General features: G+C 44.6%; 2 protein-coding genes across 2 annotated transcripts; one reads left to right on the top strand and one right to left on the bottom strand.

Moving 5' to 3' along the window:
- The first annotated feature begins 468 nt into the window (after nt 1-468).
- LOC129856779 (protein NDRG1-like) lies at nt 469-9380 on the top strand. The gene is made up of 10 exons (XM_055924496.1): nt 469-640; nt 985-1105; nt 3827-3889; nt 4454-4514; nt 5204-5290; nt 5887-5943; nt 6336-6502; nt 7442-7541; nt 7732-7819; nt 9172-9380. The coding sequence occupies exons 1-10, from the start codon at nt 577-579 to the stop codon at nt 9378-9380; spliced, it is 1017 nt and encodes a 338-aa protein (XP_055780471.1). The 5' UTR covers nt 469-576.
- Nucleotides 9381-10572: 1192 nt separating this feature from the next.
- LOC129856961 (CCN family member 4-like) lies at nt 10573-20966 on the bottom strand. The gene is made up of 5 exons (XM_055924768.1): nt 20745-20966; nt 14619-14895; nt 13193-13447; nt 12739-12932; nt 10573-12578 (listed from the first exon to the last, which is right to left on the bottom strand). Exons 1-5 carry the CDS (start codon nt 20790-20792, stop codon nt 12273-12275), a joined length of 1080 nt encoding a protein of 359 aa, XP_055780743.1. The 5' UTR covers nt 20793-20966; the 3' UTR covers nt 10573-12272.
- Between the last annotated feature and the right edge of the window lie 34 nt (nt 20967-21000).

Below are 21000 nucleotides of genomic sequence, written 5' to 3'. Positions count from 1 at the left end.
TACTAGACTTATGGTCGGCTTTAGGGTACGTATCAACACCTAAAACCTATGTATTTACATCATGGTAAGTAACAGCTGCAAGTAGGTTGGTGCTCTGTAACAATGTACCAGTTACTAACCTACAGTATGTAACTACCATGTAGATACACGGGTTATTGCACACAACGTAAAGTAGGACTCATTCATAAAGAGAAAACCCTGTGCAGAGCAATGTGTCTTGAGATCCAGGTGCTGGTTTTAGCAGGAACAACTTGTTAATGGGTGTTAGTGTAGGTTACCTATTTTTTATTTTACTATTATTTAACTAAGCAAGTCAGTTAACATCAGTGGTTCCCAACGAGGGGTACTAGGACCCCTGGGTCTACTTGGCCTATCCACAGGGGTTACTTGAAAATCTTACTGGTAAAATGCACGAGGGTACATCAAGGGTACTCCGGGCAAAGCTAAATTCAGTTGGTGGTACAGTAACCGAAAAGGGTTGGGAACAGTTATAGTTGTGGGGTTTGTGTAACCAAAGTTGTTTTGCCATGGCAGGAGGATGACGTGGAGACTCAGTTTGGACAGGTCCACTGCACCATGAAGGGGGTTCCCAAGGGCAGCCGCCCAGTCATCATGACCTTCCACGATATTGGACTGAACTGTATGTTTTGTTGTTGTTGTGAGAGAGCCCTGTCTGGGCTATCCAGTTGCTCTTAAGTTTAGGTTATTGTTATTGTGCACATCTGGCTAAGAGCTAAGTTCCATTCCATATTGATATGCATCTAAACCAGTGAGAGCACAGCGCTTTGATGACAAACAGAACTTTAAACAGATTACTTGTTTTTAATGTGTTAATTCAGGCTGTCATGTCATGATCTGTATACAGTCCCATATGGTTGTTCTATTCAATTCAATGTCATTTTCAAAAGCAACAATGCACAAGAAAGAAAAAAAACATTTAGGAGCACTTTGCTGAACTTGTCTTATATTCTCTTTTGTGTCTAGACAAGTCGTGCTTCAACCCCCTGTTCAGCCACGAGGACATGCAGGAGATCATGAGGCACTTTGCCGTGTGCCACGTTGATGCCCCTGGGCAGCATGAGGGTGCCTCCACTCTCTCCACTGAGTGAGTGACCAGTGCCAACCTCAATTAGCAGCATGAATTTGTGCAACGGATGTGAAATGGCTAGCTAGTTAGCGGTGGTGCGCGCTAGCAGCCTTTCAGTCGGTTACGTCACTTGCTCTGAAACCTTGAAATAGTGGTTCCCCTTGCTCTGCAAGGGCCGCGGCTTTTGTGGAGCGATGGGTAACGATGCTTCGTGGGCGACCGTTGTTGATGTGTGCAGAGGGTCCCTGGTTCGAGCCCGGGTATGGGCGAGGGGACGGACTAAAGTTATACTGTTACATTTGCAAGGGGGTTATTGAGTTGAAGATTTTCTGGTGGATTCTCTGGTGGTTGTAGTCCTCAGTGTACCGTGAAATTGATTAGAAGCAAATTAGTCAGATTCAATGATTTCACATGGCACAGATCCCATCTGTTGTCAGTGTTAGTGGACACTGGGATCTAGTCCCATCTGTTGTTAGTCTTAGTGGACACTGGGATCTAGTCCCATCTGTTGTTAGTGTTAGTGGACACTGGGATCTAGTCCCATCTGTTGTCAGTGTTAGTGGACACTGGGATCTAGTCCCATCTGTTGTTAGTCTTAGTGGACACTGGGATCTAGTCCCATCTGTTGTTAGTGGACACTGGGATCTAGTCCCATCTGTTGTTAGTGGACACTGGGATATAGTCCCATCTGTTGTTAGTCTTAGTGGACACTGGGATCAAGTCCCATATGTTGTTAGTGGACACTGGGATCTAGTCTCATCTTTTGTTAGTGGACACTGGGATCTAGTCCCATCTGTTGTTAGTGTTGGCAGTTGATGTTATTCCTCAATAACACAAACTACAAAGCAAATCAGGGGGAGAAAAATGTGTTTATTTGAGAAGAACAAATCAACCTGTTATGCTGGGAGTTAGATGTTCAGTCTCCCCTGTCCTCAGCTTTTCGCCACTGAACAAAGGAACAGGATGCCATTTATAAGCCCCCTACCCCAGCCTGGGGTTGACCAATCAGAAGTCCTTGCAGTACAACTTGGCCAATGGCCAAATAACAAGTATCCTGCTCCCAACTGTACAGACCAATGAAAACGTGGCACATGTAGCTCTGAGTTCAAGAGTGACATTCCACAGATTCTAAACAGATGTTGAACTGAAAAACCAACTCCTATTGATCGGTAACTCTAGTCCTCTGCTTTGTGTATTTATCTTCAAAATATTCTTATATCTGTGAACACTGTGATCTAATCCCATCTGTTGTTAGTGTTAGTGGACACTGGGATCTAGTCCCATCCGTTGTCAGTGTTAGTGGACACTGGGATCTAATCCCATCTGTTGTTAGTGTTAGTGGACACTGGGATCTAGTCCCATCTGTTGTTAGTGTTAGTGGACACTGGGATCTAGTCCCATCTGTTGTTAGTGAATACTGAGATCTAGTCCCATCTGTTAGTGGACACTGGGATTTAGTCCCATCTGTTGTTAGTGAACACTGGGATCTAGTCCCATCTGTTGTTAGTCTTAGTGGACACTGGGATCTTGTCCCATCTGTTGTTAGTGGAGACTGGGATCTAGTACCATTTGTTGTTAGTGGGCACTGGGATCTAGTCCCATCTGTTGTTAGTAAACACTGGGATCTAGTCCCATCTGTTGTTAGTGAACACTGGGATCTATTCCCATCTGTTGTTAGTGAACACTGGGATCTAGTCCCATCTGTTGTTAGTGAACACTGGGATCTTGTCCCATCTGTTGTTAGTGGACACTGGGATCTAGTCCCATCTGTTGTTAGTGGACACTGGGATCTAGTCCCATATGTTGTTAGTTGACACTGGGATCTAGTCCCATCTGTTGTTAGTGGACACTGGGATCTAGTCCCATCTGTTGTTAGTGGACACTGGGATCTAGTTCCATCTGTTGTTAGTGAACACTGGGATCTAGTCCCACCTGTTGTTAGTGGACACTGGGTTTTAGTCCCATATGTTGTTAGTGAACACTGGGATCTAGTCCCATCTGTTGTTAGTGGACACTGGGATCTAGTCCCATCTGTTGTTAGTGGACACTGGGATCTAGTCCCATCTGTTGTTAGTGGACACTGGGATCTAGTCCCATCTGTTGTTAGTGGACACTGGGTTTTAGTCCCATATGTTGTTAGTGGACCCTGGGATCTAGTCCCATCTGTTGTTAGTGGACACTGGGATCTAGTCCCATCTGTTGTTAGTGGACACTGGGATCTAGTCCCATCTGTTGTTAGTGGACACTGGGATCTAGTTCCATCTGTTGTTAGTGTTAGTGGACATCAGGACTAAGAGCAGCTGCCTGCCATGCTAATCCACTGTCACATGGCACCTGGTCCACAAGACTCTTAAAACAGTCAACATCGGGGACTGGGTCACTGCTAGGCTACTGTAGGTCACTTTACCTGAATCTTCAGGTAGTAGAAGTATCCAGTGAGAAAATAGATGATATTCACAGGATAGAAAGACAATGACAAGGCACCAACAGATAATAACAAATGGATGATACATTCATTTGAAACATGTCAACAACAACAACATGTTTGAGAGACAAGTTTGGCACAATAACATTTTGGTTACATCCTAAATGGCACCCTATTCCCTTTATAGTGCACTACTTGTAAGTAGTGCACAATATAGGGAATAGGGTGCCATTTGGGACACATCCATGACTTGTATCGTGTTAGTGATGATGAGGAGCACTTGAGGTAACTTGTGTTCTGGTCTTCCGCTGCAGGTACACCTACCCCTCTATGGACCAGCTCTCTGAGACTCTCCCTCAGGTCCTCAAGCACTTTCGGTGAATCACAAATCAACGTTTATTTGTCATATACACAGTTTACAGCAGGTATAAATGGTGCAGCTAAATGTGTACTGGCAAGCTCCCTCAACAGTGCAGTACAAATATCAACATAAACATGATTTAAAAATATATATATACACTACCGTTCAAAGGTTTGGTGTCACTTATACATTTCCTTGTTTTTGAAAGAAAAGCAATTTTTTTTGTCCATTAAATTAACATCAAATTGATCAGAAATACAGTGTAAACATTAATGTTGTAAATTATTATTGTAGCTGGAAATGGCAGATTTTTTAATGGAATATCTACATAGGCCCATTATCAGCAACCATCACTCCTGTGTTCCAATGGCACGTTGTGTTAGCAAATACAAGTTTATCATTTTACACACTTGTTTTAATAAATGCTTTCAAGTGTTACCCTCCGGGATCAAAAACACATTTATTACGTGGATTATGTGGATAACTAAATATAAATTAAATGAAATTCACGAAGAGGTTTACATCCTCTTCTTATTAGAAGCTTCAAACTCCCATCAAACCTCTTATTGTTTCCTTTCAGGTTTAAGAGTGTCATTGGACTGGGCAGCGGTGCTGGTGCCTACATCCTCGCTAAATTTGCTGTGAGTGGATTTTTTGTTGTTGTTGAACTCTTTTGTTAAATTGAGCAGCCATAATTAAACTAGGATTTAAACCTAGTAAAAGTCCTTCAACATACCACAGTGTTGATACTGATAACATCATCTTGATAATTGTTATTGCCAAGCAAATCAAATCAAATTTTATTGGTCACACACACATGGTTAGCAGATGTTATTGCGAGTGTAGCGAAACGCTTGTGCTTCTAGTTCCGACCGTGCAGCAATATCTAACATGTAATCTGACAATTCCACAACAACTACCTAATACACACAAATCTAAGTAAAGGAATGGAATAAGAATATATACAGTACAAATAAATATATGGATGAGCAATGACAGAGCGGCATGGGCAAGATGCAATAGATGGTATAAAATACAGTATGTACATATGAGATGAGTAATGCAAGATATGTAAACATTATTAAAGTGTCTTTTGGAATGTTCTTTTGTTTGTACACATCTACACTGTTCTGTACTGTACAGACACTGAATAGCCTGTGTGATGGTTATCCTCGAGTTAGACTAACCACTGAAACAATGAAGCTCATAGTAGATATCACAACAAAGGTGTTGTGATAAGTGTTTGTGTCATTTCCTGCTCTCTGAATCCTAAAAATGTCCCAAATGGGTTGTGCTATGTTCTTCATGTCTTTATTCTTCCTGTCTACAGCTGAACCATCCAGATAAGGTTGAGGGACTTGTCCTCATCAACATCAATGCACGTGCCGAGAGCGTGATAGATTCACTAACACACAAGGTAGCATAGCATAGCATAGCATTACTAACATAGCATAACATAACATAATTAACATAGCATAGCATAACTAACATAGCATGACTAACATAACATAGCATAACATAACATAATTAGCATAGCATAACTAACATAACATAGCATAGCATAACTAGCATAGCATAGCATAAGTAACATAACATAGCATAGCATAAGTAACATAGCATAACTAACATAACATAGCACAGCATAACTAACAGAGCAAAGCATACCATAGCATAATTAACATAACATAGCATAATTATCATAGCCTACTTAACATAACATAGCATAATTAACATAGCGAACAAAGTTGAGTGCTTTTGAAAATGTAAATAAAAGAATTTTCAAGATCTGTATTTGTTTTGTATTATTATTATTAAGACCCTCCAACATAACAATCCACATTGTGGTGGGTCTTTCAGCCTAAGCGCATGGTGACATGCGGATTTACTCTGATAGAGTTCAATTCTTAGGGGATTATGTATAAATATGCTTTAATGTCCTTTGTGTTTGCTCAGAGCCTGGCTTGGAGGAGCCTGTACACACCACTGTAAACTCCCAACTCTCTCTCTGTTCAGATGACTGGCTGGATCCAAGCACTGCCTGATCATATCCTAAACCACCTGTTTGGAAAGGTAAGGGTTAGATAGAAACAGCAACTACAGTAGCTCTAACACCTTAATGGCTATTTCTGTTTCATCTACTACACTACAACCACTGACAGTCCGTACGGAAAGAGCAACGTATTGTTTTGAAACATCCTAAAGATGTAGCTTTGTTCAATCAACTGTCACTATAAGACTTCTGTCCCCCTCTGGAAGCTACAGTATATGAATGATACAATTACATTTATATTTAAATAGCTATGAATTGTTGTGAAACATCAACCCTTTGTTATGGATATTTATAGTCAGTGTCATAACACATTACATGTGTATTATAAGGCATTATAAACTATGTTATAATGCATTATAAGTATGTACATCATGGAAAGCGTTACCATTGAGATTTGTTCTTTGCGCAATAGGAGGAGATCCAGAACAACCCTGATCTGATCGCCACATACCGCAACCACATCACCAATGATGTCAACCAGTCCAACCTGGCCCAGTTCTTCAAGTCCTACCAGAGCCGCAGGGGCCTGGAGATCGAGAGGCCTGTCCCAGGGGGAAACATTAACGTCAGAACTCTGATGTACGTCACACGGACCGACTCAGCATCAGGACCCTGACTCTTACCTGGCCACATGACCTGACTAGGGAAAACTCAGGGCTGAGTTTTGACTGAGTATTAGTTATGATATTGACTGAGTATTAGTTATGATATTGACTGAGTATTAGTTATGATATTGACTATGAGTGTTAGTTATGGTATTGACTGAGTATTAGTTATGATATTGATAAAATAATGTATATGTGAAAGATAATGATAAAATAATTACACTCTGAAACCTTATAACTGTATGAAATTGATTAGAATAAATAAAATTATAATCTGATGGTGTGTGTAGTTTTAGTCAGAATGAGGTTAAACAATGTATAGTGGAAAAACACAGACTGTCTGAGCAAGGTGTAGCTTAGGATTTGAACTTGTGTGTGTGTGTGCCTAGTAAAATACCGAAGAACAATTAAAACTGTGTTTGGACCGACCTGGCTAGGCCTCTGAGAGACTTGGGAGAGGACAGGGAGTACTTCTCAAGGTTTTCCTAATCTCGGGGGAATGGAACTGTCGGCTGGGTAGTGATACAAAGTGGTGCGAACTGTGGAGAAGGATAAAACTCACCTACTGTTTGTGTGTATGTATGTGCGTAGGATATCTACTGTTTGTGTGGAAGTATGTGCGCAGCTATAAAATGGATGTCTTTGTATAATGGACTTCAGAGCGCTCTCGTGAATAAACATTTGACTATTGTAGGCTGGGCCTCTGTCTGTTTTCATTTCAACCAGTATCTTATCAATTCTGGGTTGCAGACTGAGTAGTTCATTGAAGTTCAGTTTATTGAACATTGAGAACAGAATTCTCGCAACAGATATTGACTGAGGTTTAGTTATGATATTGACCATCAGTATTAGTTATGATATTGACTATGAGCATTATTAGTTAAGTAGCTAATGAATCTGCTGACTCATGCAGGTGCCCTGCTCTGTTGGTGGTGGGAGACAACTCCCCTGCAGTTGAGGCTGTGGTCGAGAGCAATGCAAAGCTCAACCCAGCACAGACCACACTGCTCAAGGTCAGTTTCATGTGTGGCTCCGACAGATGTAGCAATTCATAATACTGTCAAAAGTACTTTATAAGTAAAGATCCGAAACCACAATGTCATTGACCATCCAAGAACAGTATATATGATTGATAATGAGAAAGATTTGTTAAGATCAAATGACGGTTGGTTGGCCCATGATCTTTTGTCTCCGTCCAATCAGATGGCTGACTGTGGAGGACTTCCCCAGGTGAGCCAGCCTGGCAAACTGACAGAGGCCTTCAAGTACTTCATCCAGGGCATGGGTTACAGTAAGTATCATGGGTTACAGTAATTATCATGGGTTACAGTAAGTATCAGGGGTTACTGTAAGTATCATGGGTTACAGTAAGTATCATGGGTTACAGTAAGTATCATGGGTTACAGTAAGTATCATGGGTTACAGTAAGTATGGGACAGTAAGTATCAGGGGTTACAGTAAGTATCATGGGTTACTGTAAGTATCAGGGGTATCAGGGGTTACAGTAAGTATCATGGGTTACTGTAAGTATCAGGGGTATCAGGGGTTACAGTAAGTATCATGGGTTACTGTAAGTATCATGGGTTACTGTAAGTATCAGGGGTATCAGGGGTTACAGTAAGTATCATGGGTTACAGTACGTATCAGAGGTATCAGGGGTTACAGTAAGTATCATGGGTTACAGTAAGTATCATGGGTTACAGTAAGTATCATGGGTTACAGTAAGTATCATGGGTTACTGTAAGTATCAGGGGTATCAGGGGTTACAGTAAGTATCATGGGTTACAGTAAGTATCATGGGTTACAGTAAGTATCAGGGGTTACAGTAAGTATCAGGGGTTACAGTAAGTATCATGGGTTACAGTAAGTATCATGGGTTACAGTAAGTATCATGGGTTACTGTAAGTATCATGGGTTACAGTAAGTATCAGGGGTTACAGTAAGTATCATGGGTTACAGTAAGTATCATGGGTTACAGTAAGTATCAGGGGTTACAGTAAGTATCATGGGTTACAGTAAGTATCAACTGAAGATAATGTTCACCTTAGTGCATGTCAACAAGGGGTGGCAGGTAGCCTAGTGGTTAGAGCATTGGGCCAGTAACCAAAAGATTTCTGGATCGAATCCCCGAGCTGACAAAGTAAAGCTGAAGAACAAGAACTAAAATGTAGCTACCAGCCTTCTAGTGTACCCAGAGACTATTCACTTTCTATGCCACTGTTGATCATTGGTGTCCCCTCCACTAATACTAGGGGCTCTATTCAAACTGTGTCGCTGAACCGTTACAGATTGCGCTATAGAAATGTAAAGGTAATTTCCAGTTGAGGCGACGTACTGCGTGTAGCATTTACCGTGAATGCAGTCTCTGCTAATGCGGAAACATTGCCTTTAAATTGCAATCACGCTGTAACACGGAATTTCCACGATACGGATTGAATAGAGCCCTTGGGTTCTGGTCAAAGCAATGCACTATATAGGGAATAGGGTGGAAGTGACAATTACATTGATGGAAGCTACAATCTATCTGCAATATTAAAGCTGATCTACCTCTTGAACATAAAAAAATATGTATGCCATGTTATGCTATGCTAGTTATGTTAGATATACCAAGCTATGGTAACTGTCTCTCCTTCCTTCTCTTAGTGTCCTCAGCCAGCATGACCAGACTGGTGAGGTCCCGCACCGCCTCAGGCTCCAGCATCGCCTCCTGCGACAGCAGCAGGAGCCGCTCTCACACCAACGACAACCAGCCCGCCCGGGAGCACACCGACGTGTCCATGGAGAATGTCTCCAACAGCACCGTAAATCAGACCATTGTCATGTCCAGCAGCAAGACTGAGGACGCCTGCTAGTGCCCTGGTCACTGAAAGGTCATAGGTTGTCTCCTAAATGGCTCCCTATTTCCTTTATAGTGCACTACTGTTGACGTCAAAAGTAGTAGGTTGTCCCTAAACCCTGACCTCATACCCCCTGTCCTGTCTACCCTGCTGCCTGTGTTGCTGACAGTAAACCCCATAACCCCTGTCCTGTCTACCCTACTGCCTGTGTTGCTGCTGACAACAAACCTCATAACCCCTGTCCTGTCTACCCTACTGCCTGTGTTGCTGCTGACAACAAACCCCATAACCCCTGTCCTGTCTACCCTGCTGCCTGTGTTGCTGACAGTAAACCCCATAACCCCTGTCCTGTCTACCCTACTGCCTGTGTTGCTGCTGACAATAAACCCCATAACCCCTGTCCTGTCTACCCTACTGCCTGTGTTGCTGCTGACAACAAACCCCATAACCCCTGTCCTGTCTACCCTACTGCCTGTGTTGCTGCTGACAGTAAACCCCATAACCCCTGTCCTGTCTACCCTACTGCCTGTGTTGCTGCTGACAACAAACCCCATAACCCCTGTCCTGTCTACCCTACTGCCTGTGTTGCTGCTGACAACAAACCCCATAACCCCTGTCCTGTCTACCCTACTGCCTGTGTTGCTGCTGACAATAAACCACAACATGCTGCTTTTGATAGACTGTCCTCTATCTATGCTCTGTTCTCACTGCATTGTGGGTAATAGAGTTTATACCCAACGGTTGTCATACTGTATGTCATTTCGGTGATATGTAATCTGTATGGTTGTTCCTTGGTGGAAATAGTATCTCTGATATTTATTGTTTTTATTGTTAGAATGTAACAATGCCGGGGGGGGGGGGGGGGGGGGGGGTTCAACCATAAACATGTAATGGACAGTTCTGATGTTAATGACATCTGTGGCTATTGTCTGGCTTTTTATATATGATGGATCAAATTGACGACTCCCTATTTTTATTTTTTTATAACATGAGATGTCTGTAATACATAAAGAAATCATAATGACTGTAGCTATCAGTGATCCTAGGATGACGCTTAAATAAGCCCTGAGATAAGAATATGTATTAATGTTTGGTCAAATCTTTCAAATGATGAAAAACTGATTATATTAAGATTTAAATTATATAGAAATGTATGTATGTATTGTACCACTTTGTATTAGAGAAATAGCAAAAAATGATGCAGAAATTATTTTTACAACATTTATTTGAAAAGATGTGTCACTACCCAAATCTTAATACTTTGTATTTATTTGAACCAATCAAATGTGACTTCCTGGATGAGTTTGTTTGTTGTTTATGATGACATGGATATGGTACATGGTTTACGAGAGTATTGACCAATGAAATAAATGACAACACTTATTGAGCTGATTTCAATCAAATTTCAATCAATAAAAAGACTTTTAACCTCGTAGAGCTCAAATAATAACTGACTTGACAATGCAGACATTGAGGAAAACACTATTGTTCACTAAGAGTCAATGGAAATCAATGCAAAACTGAGGAAATGTGAGAGAATCTTGTCTGATATACTGTACACTTTGCAGTAAACTACAAAATACTTCAATACTTGACTAAATGTTTTGAGCACAACAGTACATACATAGCAAGCTTAATGACATGACACAAAAAGAATGAAACAGAAGAGTATAAAACAGGATGACCACTCGAGTGGTTAATGCCCTAACTTGGTAGATTATCCCCATATGAATATGATGCATAATTACAATAGGTTTGACCCCCGTGTCCTACTATGGTATCACAAATACATGATCAACTTCCGCTAATATACTGAGTGTACAAAACATTCCATGACAGACTGACCAGGTGAATCCAGGTGAAAGCTATGATCCCTTATTGATGTCGCTTGTTAAATCCACTTCAAATCAATGTAGATGAAGGGGAGGAGACATGTTAAATAAGGATTTTTAAGCCTTGAGTCATGGATTGTGTATGTGTGCCATTCTTAGGGTGAATGGGTAAGACAATAGATGTCAGTGCCTTCGATCAAACAGGGTATGGTAGTAGGTGCCAGGTACACCGGTTTGTATTAAGAACTGCAACGCTGCTGGGTTTTTCACGCTCAACCGTTTCCCGTGTGTATCAAGAATGGTCCATCACCCAAAGGACATCCAGCCAACTTGACATAACAGTAGGAAGCATTGGAGTCAACATGGGCCAGCATCCCTGTGGAACACTTTTTGACACCTTCTGAGGGCAAAAGGGGGGGGGGGGTGCAACTCAATATTAGGAAGGTGTACTTAATGTTTTGTACACTCAGTGTATATTTAGATGTTTAAAAGAAAATTGAAAAACAACTACATCCCTTTTCCCTTCATTGAATGGAGGTTAAATAATTGATAAACCCTGTGCATAAAAAATTTATTTTTTAAATCAAGATCATAATGAAGAGTTTGTGTTCAACTGCAATGTTCTTCCCTCCTACTCCTGCGGACCTTAAGGGGGTGCAGGCTTTGTTCCAGCCTGGTGCTTGAACATCTCACTAACCAACAAATCATCAATCCCTTTATTCCAAGGAGTGTAAAGCTGGAGTCAATAATAACCTAAATTAACCTGTCCTCTGCTCAGGTCTCCCCAGTTGAATCATACCAAATACTGTAAAAACACTTGGCATTCAGCATTAAGGAGATGGATTTGGGTAAGGCTCTGCGGGGCAGACTAGCGTCTTACCCAGGGGATGTACTTGTACACTAAACTGCCTCATGCTACAGAAACAGGAGATGGATCTGGGTAAGGCTCTGCGGCAGACTAACGTCTTACCCAGGGGATGTACTTGTACACTAAACTGCCTCATGCTACAGAAACAGGAGATGGTCTCCTGCCCTTTAGGCCGTACGTTCAGGCTCGGACAAGGCTGCTCAGTTGTCAGTTGATGACCTCGTTGTGGTCGTAGTAGTGCTCCAGCTCAGAGAAGATGTCGTTGGGGTTCCTGCAGCTGAGGTTACAGAAGCAGGCGTTGATCCACATCACCTGCCATGTCAGCGTGGCGCCGTTGGGACACTCAAACTCCACCTCGATAGTCTTGGACTTGTAAGGGATGCAGCAGCGATCGTCTGTGGCCATGCAGACACCACAGTATTTTGGACGGTAGGGCTTCTTGCTGTTGCAGCCTGAGATGGTGAAGTTCTGGCTCTGCTCCTCCCTGTAAATGTTCAGACACTTCTTCCCTGGCTGAGGGGTTCATAGGTCAACATGGGTCAGAATCAACACTTGAGTGGTTGACATGGGGTCAGAATACTGTTACACTGTCAAAATGATGTTCAACTGTATTGAGAAAACATATAGGGAATAGGGTGCCATTTAGGGCATAAGCCATGACAGATGTCCTCACCTTGATGTGCTTGGTGATGTCGACGTCACAGGCCCGGATGTTGCAGAGGCGTGACTCCTTGATCAACTCACACTGGTCGTTGGCGTTGGAGATCCTGAGGGACAGGCCACGTCCACAGGTCTTAGAACACGGGGACCAGGAGGTGGTCTGGGTAATGCAGTTCTTATGCCAGACCTCATTGTGGCTGGCGCGCACTGCAAAATAAACAGAGGAACAGACTCCTGATTAGGGATGACAAATTCCGGTAACTTTCACCCAAATAACGCCCAGGTTTTCCAGAAATCCTGGTTGGAAGATTCCTGGATTCCCTGCTTATTCTTTCCTGATTTCAGGAATCTTCCAAATGGGATTTCTGGGAAACCAATGGGCCCCATAGTGCTCTGGTCAAACGTAGTGCACTACATAGGACCTAGGGTACCATTTGAGATGCAGCCCATAGAATGTAGTAGTGTACCTATCTCCGCATGTCCGGGGGCTGCCTTCCGCGTCTTCCTGGGCTCGTCACAGATCCACTGCTCACAGCATCGGCCCGGCAGTTTGACCCGCCTGGGCGTCTGGCACCACACCCGGGGTGGATGGGAGTCTGTGCAGAGCGGCACACAACCGATGGCGCCGTTTACACACAGACAGCGGTACTTACAGCTGGGTTGGAAGCTCTGGCCGTTCCGGTAGATCACTCCGTCGTACTCGCAGCCTGTGCCCACCATGTCTGTTTGATAGATCATGTAACATAATAAGAATCAGCGCTACACAGTAAAGTATATCCCCTATAGGTATACCTAGGAAAACAAGAAGCGCTACACAGTAAAGTATATCCCCTATAGGTATACCTAGGAAAACAAGAAGCGCGTTATAGTTGAGACTGTTCAATGTCGGCATTTCAGCTTGAAATGCCTTCCTCAAGAAAGACCCGTGTCAATGCACTGTGGCACACAAAGAAGTACATGCAACAATTCAGTTGACGAATCAGAACAACGTCCATTCTCATTACAGTATCTATATTTACACACTGACTTCACAGCACAGGTCCATTCTCATTACAGTATCTATATTTACACACTGACTTCACAGCACAGGTCCATTCTCATTACAGTATCTATATTTACACACTGACTTCACAGCACAGGTCCATTCTCATTACTGTATCTATATTTACACACTGACTTCACAGCACAGGTCCATTCTCATTACAGTATCTATATTTACACACTGACTTCACGCACAGGTCCATTCTCATTACAGTATCTATATTTACACACTGACTTCACAGCACAGGTCCATTCTCATTTTATTTTTATTTATTTTACCTTTATTTAACTAGGCAAGTCAGTTAAGAACAAATTCTTATTTTCAATGACGGCCTAGGAACAGTGGGTTAACTGCCTGTTCAGGGGCAGAACGACAGATTTGTACCTTGTCAGCTCGGGGATTTGAACTTGCAACCTTTCGGTTACTAGTCCAACGCTCTAACCACTAGGCTACCCTGCCGCCCCTCATTACAGTATCTATATTTACACACTGACTTCACAGCACAGGTCCATTCTCATTACAGTATCTATATTTACACACTGATTCGGTTACTAGTCCAACGCTCTAACCACTAGGCTACCCTGCCGCCCCTCATTACAGTATCTATATTTACACACTGACTTCACAGCACAGGTCCATTCTCATTACAGTATCTATATTTACACACTGACTTCACAGCACAGATGGAGATGATACAACGTCACAACTCAAAGAGGAAAGTTATCTGACTTCACAGGACAGATGGAGATGGTACAATGTCACAACTCAAAGAGGAAAGTTATCTGACTTCACAGGACAGATGGAGATGGTACAATGTCACAACTCAAAGAGGAAAGTTATCTGACACTTACAGGCACATACTCCTTTTTCGTACCTCGGCTTGTCCACGCTGTAGTCACAGTACAGTCCCTTATGGTAGTCACAGACGTCGGCCTCGTTGCAGGTCTCCCCCGCCTGCTTGGAACAGGCCTTACAACAGTCACAGCCGTCCATCAGCACACTGACCCCTGGCGGACACAGGGGGGCGCTCTTGGCACACTTGCACGGCCATTTGCAGTACGCTGTACGGTTATACAGCTCTATGGTCGCTGTCAAGGGAGGCACGGATGTGGAATATTGGGAAAAGACCTGTAGGATGGACAGAACAACATTTATGAAATACTGGGTCATACTGGTGGGTTGGTCTTTGGCATGTCAGTCTTGTTGTGCTCTTCCTGCAAACCCACAGAGGGGAGACCAGCAGCACCTCCAGGTTCATCATCACTAACTATGTCATTGGTCATGTGCACCAACAACTAACACACCCTCCTCACACAGCCAGTATAGTGATACAGTAGACAGGGGTTAAATTGGGATGGGGCCACCCAGCCAGTATAGTGATACAGTAGACAGGGGTTATATTGGGATGGGGCCACCCAGCCAGTATAGTGATACAGTAGACAGGGGTTATATTGGGATGGGGCCACCCAGCCAGTATAGTGATACAGTAGACAGGGGTTACATTGGGATGGGGCCACCCAGCCAGTATAGTGATACAGTAGACAGGGGTTAGATTGGGATGGGGCCACCCAGCCAGTATAGTGATACAGTAGACAGGGGTTACATTGGGATGGGGCCACCCAGCCAGTATAGTGATACAGTAGACAGGGGTTACATTGGGATGGGGCCACCCAGCCAGTATAGTGATACAGTAGACAGGGGTTATATTGGGATGGGGCCACCCAGCCAGTATAGTGATACAGTAGACAGGGGTTACATTGGGATGGGGTCACCCAGCCAGTATAGTGATACAGTAGACAGGGGTTACATTGGGATGGGGCCACCCAGCCAGTATAGTGATACAGTAGACAGGGGTTACATTGGGATGGGGCCACCCAGCCAGTATAGTGATACAGTAGACAGGGGTTACATTGGGATGGGGTCACCCAGCCAGTATAGTGATACAGTAGACAGGGGTTACATGGGATGGGGCCACCCAGCCAGTATAGTGATACAGTAGACAGTGGTTACATTGGGATGGGGCCACCCAGCCAGTATAGTGATACAGTAGACAGGGGTTACATTGGGATGGGGCCACCCAGCCAGTATAGTGATACAGTAGACAGGGGTTACATTGGGATGGGGTCACCCAGCCAGTATAGTGTATACAGTAGACAGGAGTTACATTGGGATGGGGTCACCCAGCCAGTATAGTGATACAGTAGACAGGGGTTACATTGGGATGGGGTCACCCAGCCAGTATAGTGATACAGTAGACAGGGGTTACATTGGGATGGGGCCACCCAGCCAGTATAGTGATACAGTAGACAGGGGTTATGGGGCCACCCAGCCAGTATAGTGATACAGTAGACAGGGGTTACATTGGGATGGGGCCACCCAGCCAGTATAGTGATACAGTAGACAGGGGTTAGATTGGGATGGGGCCACCCAGCCAGTATAGTGGTACAGTAGACAGGGGTTACATTGGGATGGGGCCACCCAGCCAGTATAGTGATACAGTAGACAGGGGTTATATTGGGATGGGGCCACCCAGCCAGTATAGTGATACAGTAGACAGGGGTTATATTGGGATGGGGCCACCCAGCCAGTATAGTGATACAGTAGACAGGGGTTACATTGGGATGGGGCCACCCAGCCAGTATAGTGATACAGTAGACAGGGGTTATATTGGGATGGGGCCACCCAGCCAGTATAGTGATACAGTAGACAGGGGTTATATTGGGATGGGGCCACCCAGCCAGTATAGTGATACAGTAGACAGGGGTTATATTGGGATGGGGCCACCCAGCCAGTATAGTGATACAGTAGACAGGGGTTACATTGGGATGGGGTCACCCAGCCAGTATAGTGGTACAGTAGACAGGGGTTACATTGGGATGGGGCCACCCAGCCAGTATAGTGATACAGTAGACAGGGGTTACATTGGGATGGGGTCACCCAGCCAGTATAGTGATACAGTAGACAGGGGTTAGATTGGGATGGGGCCACCCAGCCAGTATAGTGATACAGTAGACAGGGGTTATGGGGGGGCCACCCAGCCAGTATAGTGATACAGTAGACAGGGGTTATATTGGGATGGGGTCACCCAGCCAGTATAGTGATACAGTAGACAGGGGTTAGATTGGGATGGGGCCACCCAGCCAGTATAGTGATACAGTAGACAGGGGTTAATGGGATGGGGCCACCCAGCCAGTATAGTGATACAGTAGACAGGGGTTATATTGGGATGGGGCCACCCAGCCAGTATAGTGATACAGTAGACAGGGGTTACATTGGGATGGGGCCACCCAGCCAGTATAGTGATACAGTAGACAGGGGTTGATGGGGCCACCCAGCCAGTATAGTGATACAGTAGACAGGGGTTATGGGGCCACCCAGCCAGTATAGTGATACAGTAGACAGGGGTTATGGGAGGGGCCACCCAGCCAGTATAGTGATACAGTAGACAGGGGTTATATTGGGATGGGGCCACCCAGCCAGTATAGTGATACAGTAGACAGGGGTTATGGAGGGCCACCCAGCCAGTATAGTGATACAGTAGACAGGGGTTATATTGGGATGGGGCCACCCAGCCAGTATAGTGATACAGTAGACAGGGGTTATATTGGGATGGGGCCACCCAGCCAGTATAGTGATACAGTAGACAGGGGTTACATTGGGATGGGGCCACCCAGCCAGTATAGTGATACAGTAGACAGGGGATATATTGGGATGGGGTCACCCAGCCAGTATAGTGATACAGTAGACAGGGGTTATATTGGGATGGGGCCACCCAGCCAGTATAGTGATACAGTAGACAGGGGTTATATTGGGATGGGGCCACCCAGCCAGTATAGTGTATACAGTAGACAGGGGTTATATTGGGATGGGGCCACCCAGCCAGTATAGTGTATACAGTAGACAGGGGTTATATTGGGATGGGGCCACCCAGCCAGTATAGTGTATACAGTAGACAGGGGTTATATTGGGATGGGGCCACCCAGCCAGTATAGTGTATACAGTAGACAGGGGTTATATTGGGATGGGGTCACCCAGCCAGTATAGTGTATACAGTAGACAGGGGTTATATTGGGATGGGGCCACCCAGCCAGTATAGTGTATACAGTAGACAGGGGTTATATTGGGATGGGGCCACCCAGCCAGTATAGTGTATACAGTAGACAGGGGTTATATTGGGATGGGGTCACCCAGCCAGTATAGTGATACAGTAGACAGGGGTTACATTGGGATGGGGCCACCCAGCCAGTATAGTGATACAGTAGACAGGGGTTACATTGGGATGGGGCCACCCAGCCAGTATAGTGATACAGTAGACAGGGGTTAGATTGGGATGGGGCCACCCAGCCAGTATAGTGATACAGTAGACAGGGGTTATATTGGGATGGGGTCACCCAGCCAGTATAGTGATACAGTAGACAGGGGTTAGATTGGGATGGGGCCACCCAGCCAGTATAGTGATACAGTAGACAGGGGTTAGATTGGGATGGGGCCACCCAGCCAGTATAGTGATACAGTAGACAGGGGTTATATTGGGATGGGGCCACCCAGCCAGTATAGTGATACAGTAGACAGGGGTTAATGGGATGGGCCACCCAGCCAGTATAGTGATACAGTAGACAGGGGTTACATTGGGATGGGGCCACCCAGCCAGTATAGTGATACAGTAGACAGGGGTTAGATTGGGATGGGGCCACCCAGCCAGTATAGTGATACAGTAGACAGGGGTTAATTGGGATGGGGCCACCCAGCCAGTATAGTGATACAGTAGACAGGGGTTAGATTGGGATGGGGCCACCCAGCCAGTATAGTGATACAGTAGACAGGGGTTACATTGGGATGGGGCCACCCAGCCAGTATAGTGATACAGTAGACAGGGGTTACATTGGGATGGGGCCACCCAGCCAGTATAGTGATACAGTAGACAGGGGTTACATTGGGATGGGGTCACCCAGCCAGTATAGTGATACAGTAGACAGGGGTTATAGGGAGGGGCCACCCAGCCAGTATAGTGATACAGTAGACAGGGGTTAATTGGGATGGGGCCACCCAGCCAGTATAGTGATACAGTAGACAGGGGTTAGATTGGGATGGGGCCACCCAGCCAGTATAGTGATACAGTAGACAGGGGTTATATTGGGATGGGGTCACCCAGCCAGTATAGTGTATACAGTAGACAGGGGTTATATTGGGATGGGGTCACCCAGCCAGTATAGTGATACAGTAGACAGGGGTTATATTGGGATGGGGCCACCCAGCCAGTATAGTGATACAGTAGACAGGGGTTATATTGGGATGGGGCCACCCAGCCAGTATAGTGATACAGTAGACAGGGGTTATATTGGGATGGGGTCACCCAGCCAGTATAGTGTATACAGTAGACAGGGGTTATATTGGGATGGGGCCACCCAGCCAGTATAGTGATACAGTAGACAGGGGTTAGATTGGGATGGGGCCACCCAGCCAGTATAGTGATACAGTAGACAGGGGTTATATTGGGATGGGGCCACCCAGCCAGTATAGTGATACAGTAGACAGGGGTTATATTGGGATGGGGCCACCCAGCCAGTATAGTGATACAGTAGACAGGGGTTATATTGGGATGGGGCCACCCAGCCAGTATAGTGATACAGTAGACAGGGGTTACATTGGGATGGGGCCACCCAGCCAGTATAGTGATACAGTAGACAGGGGTTACATTGGGATGGGGCCACCCAGCCAGTATAGTGATACAGTAGACAGGGGTTACATTGGGATGGGGCCACCCAGCCAGTATAGTGTATACAGTAGACAGGGGTTATATTGGGATGGGGCCACCCAGCCAGTATAGTGATACAGTAGACAGGGGTTATATTGGGATGAGGCCTGTAGTTTGTTGTGGAAGGAAGTGGTTCTTCCAGGAACATGTTTAACAGTAGTACATGACATCAGACCACAGCAAGGGGAACTATGTTTGATTCCAGAGGGAAACACTCTGACACATTTCCAAACTAAGGCCAGGAGTTCCCCCACCAGCCTAAAGATGAAGATAAAGTTGTGTATGAGGCTGCAGTATTGTAGACTGAATATCAATGTAGGGTAGGGATCACACGCAAAACATACCTGTTTGTTCTTCCTTAGTCTTTACATTTACTGAATTCAATCTAGTTCAGCCCCATGGACACAAACACCACATTGCCCCTTGTGGTTTGGTTTCCCCCTATGAAGTAATCCATGGGACAGGTTATGATGACTGACAGAAATAAATAACTCTCAGGCCAGGGTCATTTAACCACACCTACCAAATAACACACTTTAAAGGATATTAGTCAGAGAGAGTACTGAGGTAGTACCTGACCTGTCATTAGCTGAGCTAAAATGAGAGAGAGTGGAGGAAAGAGAAAGTGGAGGAGAGACTAGAGCTAAAAGAGGAAGAGAGAGTAGAGGAAATAGAGAGTGGAGGAGAGAGTAGAGCTAAAAGTGGAAGAGAGAGTGGAGGAGAGAGTAGAGCTAAAAGAAGAAGAGAGAGTAGAGGAAAGAGAGAGTGGAGGAGAGAGTAGAGTTAAAAGAGGAAGAGAGAGTAGAGGAAAGAGAGAGTGGAAGAGAGAGTAGAGGAAAGAGAGAGTGGAGGAGAGAGGAGAGCTAAAAGAGGAAGAGAGAGTAGAGGAAAGAGAGAGTGGTTTCGTGACTGTCTAGGTTTCAGAGCTATCACAGAGACAGATTCTGAGTAGGTCTGTTGTATGATTAACATTGACAACACGATTATAGCCCAGTGTCAATGCGAAACCAATAATGGGTTATTGGTAATTGGCGCCGCGCACAAAATGTCTCTGTGCGTTATTACGCAATTAAATAATCTAATCTGGATAGATGTGCACAACCTGCAATCATGTTCATGTCTAATATTCTGTAATCCATAACCTGTAATCTTGAAAACCATAAATAAAATAAATCAACAGTTAGTATGAACGTTAGAAATAAATCAAATAATTTATGTTTACCTGATGAGTGGTGGCTACTATTAGAATCCACGGCAGAAGCCACCTCATTACGAGATTCCAATATCAACTTCATTGAACCCAGAATGAGATTCTTGTAAAAAAAATTAGAACGTATTCCACGAGCTCAGATTATTGCAAAACGGTGCGGTGCAAATGATATCCAGCGCCGGTCAACGCTCGCTACGAGTGAGTCCTTCTGTCTGACGTCACATTTCGGGACAAGTCCTGTCGTTTTGCTTGGGTGGTTAAAATCCCT

Source organism: Salvelinus fontinalis, chromosome 6, assembly GCF_029448725.1.
Source record: "Salvelinus fontinalis isolate EN_2023a chromosome 6, ASM2944872v1, whole genome shotgun sequence".
Classification (NCBI taxonomy): domain Eukaryota; kingdom Metazoa; phylum Chordata; class Actinopteri; order Salmoniformes; family Salmonidae; genus Salvelinus; species Salvelinus fontinalis.
This window is presented reverse-complemented; position numbering and strand designations above follow the sequence as displayed.

What these genes read in the sequence shown, in the direction of transcription:
- LOC129856779 (XM_055924496.1), top strand. Translation starts at nt 577, where the DNA reads ATGAAGGGGGTTCCCAAGGGCAGCCGCCCAGTCATCATGACCTTCCAC. An exon ending in CAGGTCCTCAAGCACTTTCG is followed by an intron (nt 3,890 to 4,453) that starts GTGAATCACAAA and finishes GTTTCCTTTCAG; the next exon opens with GTTTAAGAGTGTCATTGGAC. An exon ending in TAAACCACCTGTTTGGAAAG is followed by an intron (nt 5,944 to 6,335) that starts GTAAGGGTTAGA and finishes TTTGCGCAATAG; the next exon opens with GAGGAGATCCAGAACAACCC.
- LOC129856961 (XM_055924768.1), bottom strand. Translation starts at nt 20,792, where the DNA reads ATGAGGTGGCTTCTGCCGTGGATTCTAATAGTAGCCACCACTCATCAG. An exon ending in TAGTAGCCACCACTCATCAG is followed by an intron (nt 14,896 to 20,744) that starts GTAAACATAAAT and finishes TCCATCCTACAG; the next exon opens with GTCTTTTCCCAATATTCCAC. An exon ending in CCCCGGACATGCGGAGATAG is followed by an intron (nt 12,933 to 13,192) that starts GTACACTACTAC and finishes TTTATTTTGCAG; the next exon opens with TGCGCGCCAGCCACAATGAG.